Raw genomic sequence first — 12112 nt, 5'->3', positions numbered from 1 at the left:
GCCAATTAAAAAAAAATAGTCATATAAAATTTTTATTTAGTTTCGTAACTAAAAACACTAATCCCACGCATCACTTTCGACGAACGTTTTGGGCGCCTCTTTCCGCGGGCATTTTTTGGGTGTGGCGTCGCTTTCCGCTTCCACGTCTTCCAAAATCGGTGGACATTTCATTTTTCCACTGCAAACTCTCAATTACAAACAAATCAAACACTGGAAGTATTATTTACAGAGGCGTTTTGTCGGTTTTAAGTTTTTTATTGCACTTGAACGTGTTCTCGATAGTTCTTTTGCGGCGGTTAGATGGCGCCGGTGACGCCATTGGTGTTTTAAGCCCAGCCAACTGTGACTGTCTTTTAATAAACGGCACAATGCTGTAAGTGTCACTTTGAGACAAAGTGCTTAATGCAACAGCCGCCTGATCTCGCTTGTGGAGCCCGACATAGGCCGAAGTTTCGTTAATCCACGAGACGTAAACCCCACCTGTGACAAAAGCGGGAACTATGACTCTTAAGGCCGAACAAAAAATATGTTTTTTCATTTTATTTTTAAATAACACAATTTTTCAACGTTAGGTATTACGTACCAAATGGGCTAAAGAGCTCAATTATGTTGCTCTGTTTCCACTCTTTGGGAAATGTGAGATAGAAAACATGATCTCGTGGAGGATTTGCTGAAATTATTATTTTTTAAATAAATAAATAAAAAAAATATTGTACGTACGATCTTCGCCCTCTAGATTAATATATTGACTGTCCCTCAACATCATCAAAAATAGTCTAAAAAAATAAATGCCTGTGTTTTATCACTTAAATTATTACAATTACTTGTTTAAATAAGGTTTCAGTAAAGCGAAATCTTTGAAAGTCTCCTCGATCGATAGTTTTTTCAACGTCCCTAAATAATTCCACATTGAAATAAAACATAATCCTGTTATATAAGCGTCATATCCCGCCTCATGTTCCTTTAAATCCTCAACGAAATAACCTTGACCCCCTTTTTCAACTTCTGTAAAATTGTAGAAATTTACAATTTTCTGTGTCGAAAAAAACAATGAAATTACCAACTGGAGGTATGGCAAATGGGGTTTTTGAAACCGTTTCCAAAACGCTTTTTAACACAGTTGATTGAATTAAATCCTTAAATTCATCCGAACTTGACATAAATTTCGTATCTAAAACGCTACAAAAAAATTCACAAAAACAAAACTTTTGGATGGAATTACTTTCTAAATAATGAATGGGCGCAGTCTTTAAATTCCCCATAATTGACTGAAAGTGGCGTTAAAAATTTATCAATAGTGTGTAAAAAATCTAAGCACATGTTATGTCCCACAATTAATTTTCCCTGATAAAAAAACAAGTAAAATAAAAACACAAATTACATAATTGTAACGTACCGACTCAACTATAATTCGTAAAACTTTCGTAAAACCGATAAAATCGTCTAAATTCGTCAATTCCTCCTCAAAGAGGCGCTTCTCAATTTCTTGCTGCTCCTCTTTTGTTTTACATTTTGACGCCACTAAAATCCTGTCTTTATTTTTATTTTGTTTGGTGTGTAAAACAATCTTATTGGTAAATTTCTGGCCGGTAGTTTGATAAATCAATCGTCTGACAAAAGCATTACATTTGGGCAATTCTAATTCGTCGTCATCACTGTCCAAAAAATCACTTAATCGTTTCCTGTAATACCGATAAAGCTACTATGACCAAGCGACTGAATTTAAGTTGGCAACAATACATGAAATCGTCTACTACGGGTTGTACATCATCAGGAATCGGCACGATATCTTGATTTTGCTGTGGCGTATTATTTTGGTTACTCCTAAACTTTTTCCTCTCTTCTAGCTTGTCCCTATAACCGCTTTCTTCCGATATGTTCAAGTAGGAAATCCCAAATTTGAACAACTTATTAAAATCAAACCCCTGACTCATCAAAAAATTGATACTAGAAGTCTGGCATAAAAATCTCTGATCGGGAATATTATTATTAATAGGCCTCCTAAATATGTAAAAATTGTAACTCTGTTGCTTGAAATTTTTATCCGAAGCATCGAACCTACAATACACAATCACGAAAGCCCACACGGCCACAAACCCACCGAAAGGCACTAATGCCATACTGGAGCACCAAAAACTCCTTGCAGTTTTTGCGCACTTTTTCGTAGTATTGTTTCGGCGTATCGAAGGCGTTTATCTCCGAAACAACATTCAAGCCGGAAAATTCGCAATCAATCGCCAGAAAAGTCGAACTGTTGATCACTTTTTCAATTTCCGGGAGCACTTCTTTGAAATCTGAAAGGTTGTTTACTCACACGTAACCTCACTTTGGCACTGCCACAAAAACTCACTTGAACTTGTTACTTCCATGATAAATCTTTAAACAGGACTTGCATAAAGTGATAACCATGCATGAAAAGGGCGCTAATGTGGGAAATTTCGAAAAATTGAACGAATTGCATTAGAGCCGTAAACATACAGCTTTCACCCTAAAAACAGTAATTTGGGTCGCCAACGGCGCAAAACCAAAAGCCCCAAGTTAAAAAAAAGTGTTTTTTTTATTACATAATTTTTTGGTGTTTTGGTTGATTTACACGTGTTGTCTATCCTAAATAATAAGAATAAACAATGTTTTATAATTAAAATTTGTTGGGTTGTTTAGTTGGTTGCCTACCTGAGCGTGAAATTTGAATAAAAAATTGTTAAAAAAATAAAACACGCGCGAGTTATTTCCACTCCTATGTAATTAAATTTCAAGTAATTAGATAAGCCTTAACAATACATTATAACAGTAATAATTACAATGCACAAAAGTGAGTCATTACCTTACACGCTAATGGCTTTTTTCAACATAATTGAATAAACAGTTAACAAAACTATCGTTTTCCTCGCATTGTTGCTTTTTTGACATTCTGCCACACGATTTGACACTATTTTGTCAACGAATTAAATCTCCGTACGTCTAAAATTACCGCTGTGTGCCCTATCCTTCTATTTATGCTCCTAAGCAAATCGATTGGCTTCGCTGAACCCAAATTAAACCAAATTTCAACGGAAATCTTCACTTAGAATTTCGCATAGTCACGTTCGAGAAAAAAACTTTTAACGGTAAAATTATGAGCGAAGAAAAAGCAAAACGCTCCGGACGAATTCCGGTGCGTGTTAAACCAGGAACGCGAAAAAATCAAACAGTTGCAACCGGAACTAAACCCGGAAAAGAAAAATGGTAAAGTCACGTGCCACTACTAGATGGTAAATAAACGCAATTATGGTACAGGGTGCCAAAGAGCAACAAACCTTCCAGAATTCCAGTTTTGGTAAAAAGGCGCCCGAAAAAAATCATTAGGAACAAGTCGTACACCAAAGTTAAAAAAGCGCCACCACAAAAACCAGAACCAAAATTGAATGAAGAAAGTGGTGGAAAAAACCACTGGCACGAACGTGGAGATTTTGGAGACATACGTCGCAAGTCTAGTGTTACTTTGAAAAAATCAGCTGTTATAGTTCGAGAAAAGGGCGAAGAAATCCCCCAGATAATTTTTAATGAAGAATTTGAAGAAAGCGATACTTTAAGCTCAAGTACGCTGTCTTTGAACAGTGAAGAACTAGTGTTTTTTAGTCGCATCGAGGAAATGAGTAGTTGCGAATTCGAAACTATTTTCGACGGTCAACTTGAAGCATTGGACGATTTTGACTTAATGCCACTTCAGCCCGAGTACGCTTTCGAAAAAGAAGAAGAAGAAAAAAGTCACTCTGTTTCCGAAATTCAAAATGCTGATTATTTCCGCTGTAAAAACTACCTCCAATCGTCCTTCCCCCTTATAGTCATGGCCCAATTCGACACCAAAACTCCTCCCCTTCCTCCGCCTCAATCAGAAGGGGTCTTAATAAAGCTCGAAGAAGAAGAAGAAGAAGAATTTGAATATGAGCCAGAATGGAAAGGCAGCGAAACAAGTATCGTAATTCAACGCTACATTGATTCGGGTTTAAGGCCTTTAAAGCCGGACGAGTCACGTCTATATCTCGATCCAATCCATTATCAAAGAAAGAAGAAAGTTCCAACGACTTACGATGGAGTCCAACCACTTTTACAAGACATTCCGTCCGAAATCTTTCAAACTCCGAAAGTTCGTAAAACGGAGAGTCCACAAAAAGTGGGGCCCGAATCAGAAGTTTTGAGCGAAAAAGAGTCAGAATCAAGTGAAGAAAGTCTGGAAATACCAACAACTCCCGAAAGTATTGACACTGAACCGTTGAAGAAGTTGCAAGAGCTCGAAGATACGACTTTCACCATCGAAACTGACAAGGAAGAAGAAGAGCCCGAACAATTGGAAGAGAAAGAAGAAGAGCCTGAAGATTTAGAAGAGAAGGAAGAAGAACCCGAAATTATAGAGGAACAGGAAGAAGAACCGGAAATCATAGAGGAAAAAGAAGAAGAGCCTGAAATTATGGAGGAAAAAGAAGAAGAGCCTGAAGTTATAGAGGAAAAAGAAGAAGAGCCTGAAATTATAGAGGAGAAAGAAGAAGAGCCTGAAATTTTAGAGGAGAAGGAAGAAGAGCCTGAAATTTTAGAGGAGGAAGAAGAAGAGCCTGAAATTGTGGAGGAAAAAGAAGAAGCGCCTGAAATTATAGAGGAGAAGGCAGAAGAACCTGTAGTTTTGGAGGAGAAAGAAGAAGAGCCTGAAACTGTGGAGGAGAAAGAAGAAGAGCCTGAAATTATAGAGGAGAAAGAAGAAGAGCCTGAAATTATAGAGGAGAAAGAAGAAGAGCCTGAAATTATAGAGGAGAAAGAAGAAGAGCCTGAAGTTTTAGAGGAGACGGAAGAAGAAAAAGAGCCTGAAATTTTAAAAGAGAAGGAAGAAGAAGAAGAACCTGAAATTTTAGAAGAGAAGGAAGAAGAACCTGAGTCTGAAATCATAGAGAAGAAAGCAGAAGAGCCTGAAATTATAGAGGAGAAGAAAGAAGAGCCTGAAATTTTAGAGGAGAAAGAAGAAGAGCCTGAAATTGTGGAGGAGAAAGAAGAGCCTGAAATTTTAGAGGAGAAAGAAGAAGAGCCTGAAATTGTAGAGAAGAAAGAAGAGCCTGAAATTTTAGAGGAGAAGCAAGAAGAAGAAGAGCCTGAAGTTTTAGAAGAGAAGAAAAAAGAGCCTAAAATCATAGAGAAGAAAAAAGAAGAGCCTGAAATTGTGGAGGAGAAAGAAGAAGAGCCTGAAATTATAGAAATAAAAAAAGAAAAGCCTGAAATTTTAGAGGAAAAAGAAGAAGAGCCTGAAATTTTAGAAGAGAAAGAAGAGGAGCCTGAAATTTTAGAGGAGAAAGAAGAAGAGCCAAAAATCATAAAGAAGAAGGAAGAGGAGCCTGAAATCATTGAGGAGAAAAAAGAGTCAGTAATCATAGAGGAGAAGGAAGAAGAGCCTGCAATTGTGGAGGAGAAAGAAGAGGAGCCTGAAATCACAGAAGAGGAGGAAGAAGAGTCTGAAATCATAGTGAAAAAAGAAGAAGAGCCTGAAATCATAGAAGAGAAGAAAGAAGAGCCTGAAATCATAGAGACGAAAGGAGAGCCTGAAATTATAGAAGAGAAGGAAGAAGAGCCTGAAATTGTGGAGAAGAAAGAAGAAAGGCCTGAAGAACCTTTTGAATATAAGCCTAAAGAGTTGAAAAAAAGAGAACAAGACGAGTTTTGCATTCATACAAGAGATGCCCCTTATGAAGGCGATTCAGGAGAATTTTCCTCCACTTCGACTCTAACAGATGAAGTAATAGAGTGGAAGGAAAGAAAACAACGAACCATCTTCAAAATCATAAGAATAAAAGACGAGTTTTGTGTTCACACTCACAGCCCTGTGTCTAGTTATAGTGACAGTAGTTGCTCATGTGCGAATTTAACCGAAGAAGAAGAAGTCCCTAAAACCAAAATTCAGACTTCACCACAACCAAAATTTGACCAAAAAGTCAAAAGTCGGTCTCGCCGAACAAAAAATTTAGAAAAAGGAGACCAAAATACCAAAAAGTTAACAGAAGAAAAATCTAAAGACCAACAAATTCAGACTTCTTCAACAAGTGGCAGTCTGACCGAAAAAAACAAAATTAAAACTAGGGATGCTGCAAGTTTGGCCACAACTGAAAGTTTAATAAAATACATAGCAACAGCTTCTCAAACAAAAAGTACCCAAACTGTCGATGCGAGAAGTTTGGATTCTTGCGAATGTATAACAGAGTACAAAAGATCCAGAAAACAAAGTACGTCGGATAAAAGCCTCCAAGTCCAGATTCGGACTTCACCTTCTAATAGTTTGGCCTCACGTGAAAGTCTGACAAAGAAACAAGCAAGTTCCAAAAGTGGAAGTACATCAGATAGAGGTCTTAAAGTCCAAAGTAGGACTTCACCTCGCGAGAGTATGGCCGAAGAAAGCCAAACACAAACAACTGATGCCGAAAGTTTGGCTTCACGTGAAAGTATAACAAAAGACAAATCAAAAGGTTCCCGAAGTAGAAGTACGTCGGATAAAAATTTTACAGTCCAAAGTAGGACTTCACGTCTCGGGAGTTTGGCTGAAGAAGACCAAATACAAACTGCTGATGCAGAAAGTTTGGTCTCGCGTGAAAGTGTAACAAAGGACAAATCAACAGGTTCCCGAAGTAGAAGTACATCAAATAAAGTTCTTAAAGTCCAAAGTAGGGCTTCACCTACCGGAAGTTTGGCCGAAGAAACTGCTGCTGCCGAAAGTATAGTCTCACGTGGAAGCTTAACAAAAGACAAAATAAGTTCCCGAAGTGGAAGTATGTCGGTTAAAAGTCTTAAAATCCCAAGTCGGACTTCGCCTCGAAGCAGTTTGGCCGAAGAAGGCCAAATACAAACTGCTGAAGCCGGAAGTTTAGCTTCACGTGGAAGTATAACAAAGGACAAACCAACGAGTTCCCGAAGTAGAAGTACATCAAATAAAGTTCTTGAAGTCCAGAGTAGGACTTCACCTACCGGGAGTTTGGCCGAAGAAACTGCTGCTGCCGAAAGTTTAGTCTCACGTGGAAGCCTAACAAAAGACAAAATAAGTTCCCGAAGTAGAAGTATGTCGGTTAAAAGTCTTAAAATCCCAAGTCGGACTTCGCCTCGAAGCAGTTTGGCCGAAGAAGGCCAAATACCAACTGCTAAAGCCGGAAGTTTAGCTTCACGTAGAAGTATAACAAAGGACAAACCAACGAGTTCCCGAAGTAGAAGTACATCAAATAAAGTTCTTGAAGTCCAGAGTAGGACTTCACCTACCGGGAGTTTGGCCGAAGAAACTGCTGCTGCCGAAAGTTTAGTCTCACGTGGAAGCTTAACAAAAAACAAAATAAGTTCCCGAAGTGGAAGTATGTCGGTTAAAAGTCTTAAAATCCCAAGTCGGACTTCGCCTCGAAGCAGTTTGGCCGAAGAAGGCCAAATACAAACTGCTGAAGCCGGAAGTTTAGCTTCACGTGGAAGTATAACAAAGGACAAACCAACGAGTTCCCGAAGTAGAAGTACATCAAATAAAGTTCTTGAAGTCCAGAGTAGGACTTCACCTACCGGGAGTTTGGCCGAAGAAACTGTTGCTGCCGAAAGTTTAGTCTCACGTGGAAGCTTAACAAAGGACAAAATAAGTTCCCGAAGTGGAAGTATGTCGGTTAAAAGTCTTAAAATCCCAACTCGGACTTCGCCTCGAAGCAGTTTGGCCGAAGAAGGCCAAATACAAACTGCTGACGCCAGAAGTTTAGCTTCACGTGGAAGTATAACAAAGGATAAACCAACAAGTTCCCGAAGTAGAAGTACGTCGGATAAAAAATTTAAAGCCCAAAGTAGGACTTCACCTACCGGGAGTTTGACCGAAGAAGGCCAAACTAAAACTGGTGATGCCGAAAGTTTAGTCTCACGTGAAAGCATAACAAAAGACAAATCAACAAGTTCCCGAAGTAAAAGTACGTCAGATAAAACTCTTAAAGTCCAGAGTAGGACTTCACCTTCCGAGAGTTCGGACGAAGAAGGACAAACTAATACTGCTGATGCCAGAAGTTTGGCTTCACGTGGTAGTTTAACAAAAGACAAAACAACAAGTTCCCGAAGTAGAAGTACGTCAATTAAAAGTCTTAAAGTCCAAACTCGGACTTCGCCTCTAAGCATTTTGGCTGAAGAAGGCCAAATACAAACAGCCGAAGCCGAAAGTTTGGCGTCACGTGGAAGTTTATCAAAGAAAAAAGGTTCCCAAAGTGTAAATACGTCAGATAAGAGCATGAAAGTCCTAAGTCGGCCGTCACCACCCGGAAGTTTGGCCGAAGAAGGCCAAACTAAAACCGATGATGCCGGAAGTTTGGTCTCACGTGAAAGTATAACAAAAGACAAATCAACAAATTCCCGAAATAAAAATCTTAAAGTGCAAAGTAGGACTTCACCTCTAGAGAATTCGGCCGAAGGAGAACAAACTAAAACTGCTGATGCCGAAAATTTGGCTTCCCGTGGAAGTATAACAAAAGAAAAAGGTTCCCGAAGTGGAAGTACGTCGGATAAGAACCTCAAAGTCCAAACTCGGACTTCACCCCCCGGAAGTTTAGCTGAAGAAGGCCAAACTAAAACTGGTGATGCCAAAAGTTCGGCTTCACGTGGAAGTATAACAAAGGACAAAACAACAAGTTCCCGAAGTAGAAGTACGTCGGTTAAAAGTTTTAAAGTCCAAACTCGGACTTCACCTCTAAGCAGTTTGGCGGAGGAACAAACTGCCGAAGTCAAAAGTTTAGCTTCACGTGGAAGTATAACAAAGGAAAAAGGTTCCCGAAGTGGAAGTATGTCAGATAAAGGCCCCAAAGTCCAAACTCGGACTTCACTTCCCGGGAGTTTGACTGAAGAAGGCCAAACTAAAACTAGTGAAGCCGGAAGTTTGGCCTCACGTGGAAGTATAACAAAAGAACAAACAACAAAATCCCGAAGTGGAAGTATGTCGGATAAAGATCTTAAAGTCCAAACTAGGACTTCACCTCCTGGCAATTTGACCGAAAAAGTTCAAACTCAAAGTGCTTCTTCTACTAAAAGTATAACAAAAGACAAGCCAACAGGTTCCCGTGCAGAAAATATCCCTGAAAAAAGCCTTAAGGTTCAAATTCGGTCTTCACGCCTAAGCAGTTTGGCCGAAGAAGGCCAAACTCAAACAGCCGATGGTAAAACTCTAGCCTCTACGAAAAGTATAATAAGAGATAAGTCACCAAGTTCCCGAACAGGAAGTATCTCAGAAAAGAGCCTAAAAGTCCAAATTCGGGCTTCACCTCCCGGTAGTTTGTCAGAAGAAGACCAAACTCCAATTTCCGATAAACCGCCAACTGTTAGTAAAAAGAATAAACGAGAACGGCGTCCAAAAGTTCGTCATCAACCTTCAACGAGATCGCTTGTAGAACCCGAAAAAGATTCGGCAATTTCGGCTTCAACCTTAATGCTCGTCAGTAATAAAGAACGAAGACGTACTAAAAGTCGCATGCAAGTCCTTTCAAAATTACCTTGAATCGCCAATATCACGTGTACTGTCAAGCATAATAAAAGGGTAATTAATTCTCCGTTTTGTAATCACAGCAACTGTTACATCACGTGTTCTGTACCTAATTTTCTCGCTCAATTCGCCGAAGAAAAAATCCAAACGTGACTTATTGCCCCAAATAAATGCAAATTTTTACAAGCGAGCCCCCTGGTGTTTGCGCTTCAATTACCACCGAGAAGTTCCCACGAGATTTGTGTACACATAGTCTGGGATTAATAACAACAATTCTCACTCTCACTCTGATTAATTTTCCCCGAAAAGAGGGATTTTTATCAATCTGTGGTCGGATGAGTCACTGCAGGTGTATTCTTTTGTCTACCTGGTGTCTTTGTTCGAAAAATCCGTCCGGATTGAATTTTAATATTTATGTACAATTTGCTTAATTACATGGGAGTGGTAAGAGGATTAAAATCCTGGACTGTTAGAAATTCTAATCGCGGAGCAGGATTCAGAAAAGAAAGTCTCCAAACCCGTATCAGTGTTTTCGCAAAACAGAAAACAACAACACTGATGCAGCTCATTAATTCGTCTTATCAGTTGGGAAAAATGCCATGACCTCTGTAACATCGTACAAAAATTTGTCAAAACTTGATAAAAGGTCACGCATAAATCACACGACGGAATTTCATTTTTTTCATGTAGAGATAATTGTTACGCATTTTGACGCGGCTCATTCATCGGCCAAAAATTCCTGTTTTCTCCGTGGTAATTTAAAGCAACAATTAACAATAGGGAAATTGCTCTCTAACTCTCTTTCAATGGAATTTCCACCGTTTTCCCGTGCAACATAATCCGTAATGACTCACTCGCCTAATCGAGTTCCATATTTAATTCGATTGTGTTTAAATTCGAGAACAGATCAATATTTACCAACTTCAGGTGCGAGGTAATATTTACACAATGGCATTGCTTACATAAAATTACAAGCAAGCCAATCATTCGACCCAACTTTGAGCAAATCTGGGCTCCAGGTAGTTGCAATTTTGGGCCGTAAACGTACAAAAAAATTTACATCACTGTACAGCCATTATACAGCCATTCCAGGAAAAAAGCGACCTAGCCCCGAAATTTCAAAATGATTTTAGTTAACTTTCTTCCAAAATACAGTAAAATCTCTTAACAACGGACACCCCCATTGGTGAACCTTTAATTGTCCGTTGTGGAGAGCTGTCCTCTAATGTGAGGCAAAATTGTAATGTAGGTTTTGTTACGTTCCTACAAAATGTCCGCTGTGAAGAGGTGTCCGTTATTCGGAGGTGTCCATTAAGAAAGGTTTCACTGTACACAAAAAAGTTTCTGAGCGAGGATAATCATTTAAAATGAGGTAATTAACTGGATTCTAAAATTTGGCGGTTTGTAGAAAGCTCCGTTAAAATTTAATTCGTAGTTAAAAGTAAACAAACTGAATAAACTAATATAAAATTTGCTGGTTTATAGAAAGCTCCGTTAAAAGTTAATTCGTACTTAAAAGTGAACAACGCAAATAAACTAATCATATTGCTTCCACTTGGTCACGTGATTATTAACCACGCATTTAATTGCGAATTACATTAACCGAAGCGTCATTAATTTAATCCGGAATTAAATTCGTCATTAACTGATCACGTGACCATGTTGAACCAATTTCATTAGTCCTTTCGTGTTGTTAATTTTTAACAGCGAATTAAAATTTAATGAAGTTTTCTATAAATAGACCCTATGCCGTTTAGGCCGTAACATAAAACACTGACATATTGTAGAGTATTTTTAAAGAGTATTTTTCTAGTTTCTGGTCGTTTAAAAAATAGAAATCAATAAGTTAATTAATTAGTAATATTACTTTTTTATCCTTGTAATTTTTGCTGTCCCGTCCGTTATCGCAAACAAAAATATTTTAGATTTTTAGACGAATTTTTAATTTCCACGGACTAATTTTAATATTGCAAAAGTCTTTAACGATTAAAAAATAAAAATAAAATAAAAAGTATTTTTTATAAAAATAAAAAAAATTAGAGCCATTTTCACGCACAAGATTTTTTGTCCCGTCCGTCATGTGTAAACAAAACGTAAATTAATCAGAAGTCGTTGCACCTTATTCTTCGGTTTTGTGGTTTTAAAACTATCAACAAGTTTAACCTTTTACACTAGAAATAGAAGTATTGTTCAACGATAAAAATGTGAGATATTTTAGTGTCCCATCCGTCATCAATTTCTTTTTTCTGTTCGTATTTCAAATTTAAAAAAAGTGGCTCCAATTGCAGATTAGAAACAGTTCAACTGGTATTAAGTTCCTATAAAGAAAAATTCACTTCGTAAAAAATGTCCCGTCCGTTAAGACGGAATGGCTGCTAGTGGAAGTTATTTTTCGAGTCTGGTAGTCTTAATTCCCAGCTATTTTGTTTTGTTTAAACAGGTTTTGCAAGAGTGAATGTAATTTTTAGTTGTAAATGAGTTTATAAATGCCTGACGAAACAAATCAATAAACGGTGTTTTGTTACAAAAAGTTGGTTAATAAATAAACAAGGGTTCGCCCCTGACGAATTAGAGATAATCCTAATCAGCTTTGAAAGCTTCCAATTTAATTAAATCAAACAAGTT

The 12112-nt window shown here is 38.1% G+C and overlaps 2 protein-coding genes across 2 annotated transcripts; one reads left to right on the top strand and one right to left on the bottom strand.

Moving 5' to 3' along the window:
- Positions 1–18: 18 nt before the first annotated feature.
- On the bottom strand, positions 19–2531 carry LOC656287 (poly(A)-specific ribonuclease PARN). The gene is made up of 11 exons (XM_962828.5): positions 2351–2531; positions 2102–2294; positions 1741–2058; positions 1397–1682; positions 1223–1344; positions 1061–1179; positions 825–1005; positions 721–776; positions 584–670; positions 228–480; positions 19–178 (listed from the first exon to the last, which is right to left on the bottom strand). Exons 1-11 carry the CDS (start codon positions 2367–2369, stop codon positions 58–60), a joined length of 1755 nt encoding a protein of 584 aa, XP_967921.3. The 5' UTR covers positions 2370–2531; the 3' UTR covers positions 19–57.
- A 382-nt stretch (positions 2532–2913) lies between these two features.
- On the top strand, positions 2914–9554 carry LOC656371 (titin). Its single transcript, XM_064357232.1, has 2 exons — positions 2914–3225; positions 3277–9554. Exons 1-2 carry the CDS (start codon positions 3116–3118, stop codon positions 9500–9502), a joined length of 6336 nt encoding a protein of 2111 aa, XP_064213302.1. The 5' UTR covers positions 2914–3115; the 3' UTR covers positions 9503–9554.
- The last annotated feature ends 2558 nt before the right edge of the window (positions 9555–12112 follow it).

Source organism: Tribolium castaneum, chromosome 6 (genome assembly GCF_031307605.1).
Source record: "Tribolium castaneum strain GA2 chromosome 6, icTriCast1.1, whole genome shotgun sequence".
Taxonomy (NCBI): Eukaryota; Metazoa; Arthropoda; class Insecta; order Coleoptera; family Tenebrionidae; genus Tribolium; species Tribolium castaneum.
The sequence above is the reverse complement of the archived record's forward strand: the minus strand, read 5'-3'. Positions and strand labels throughout refer to the sequence as shown.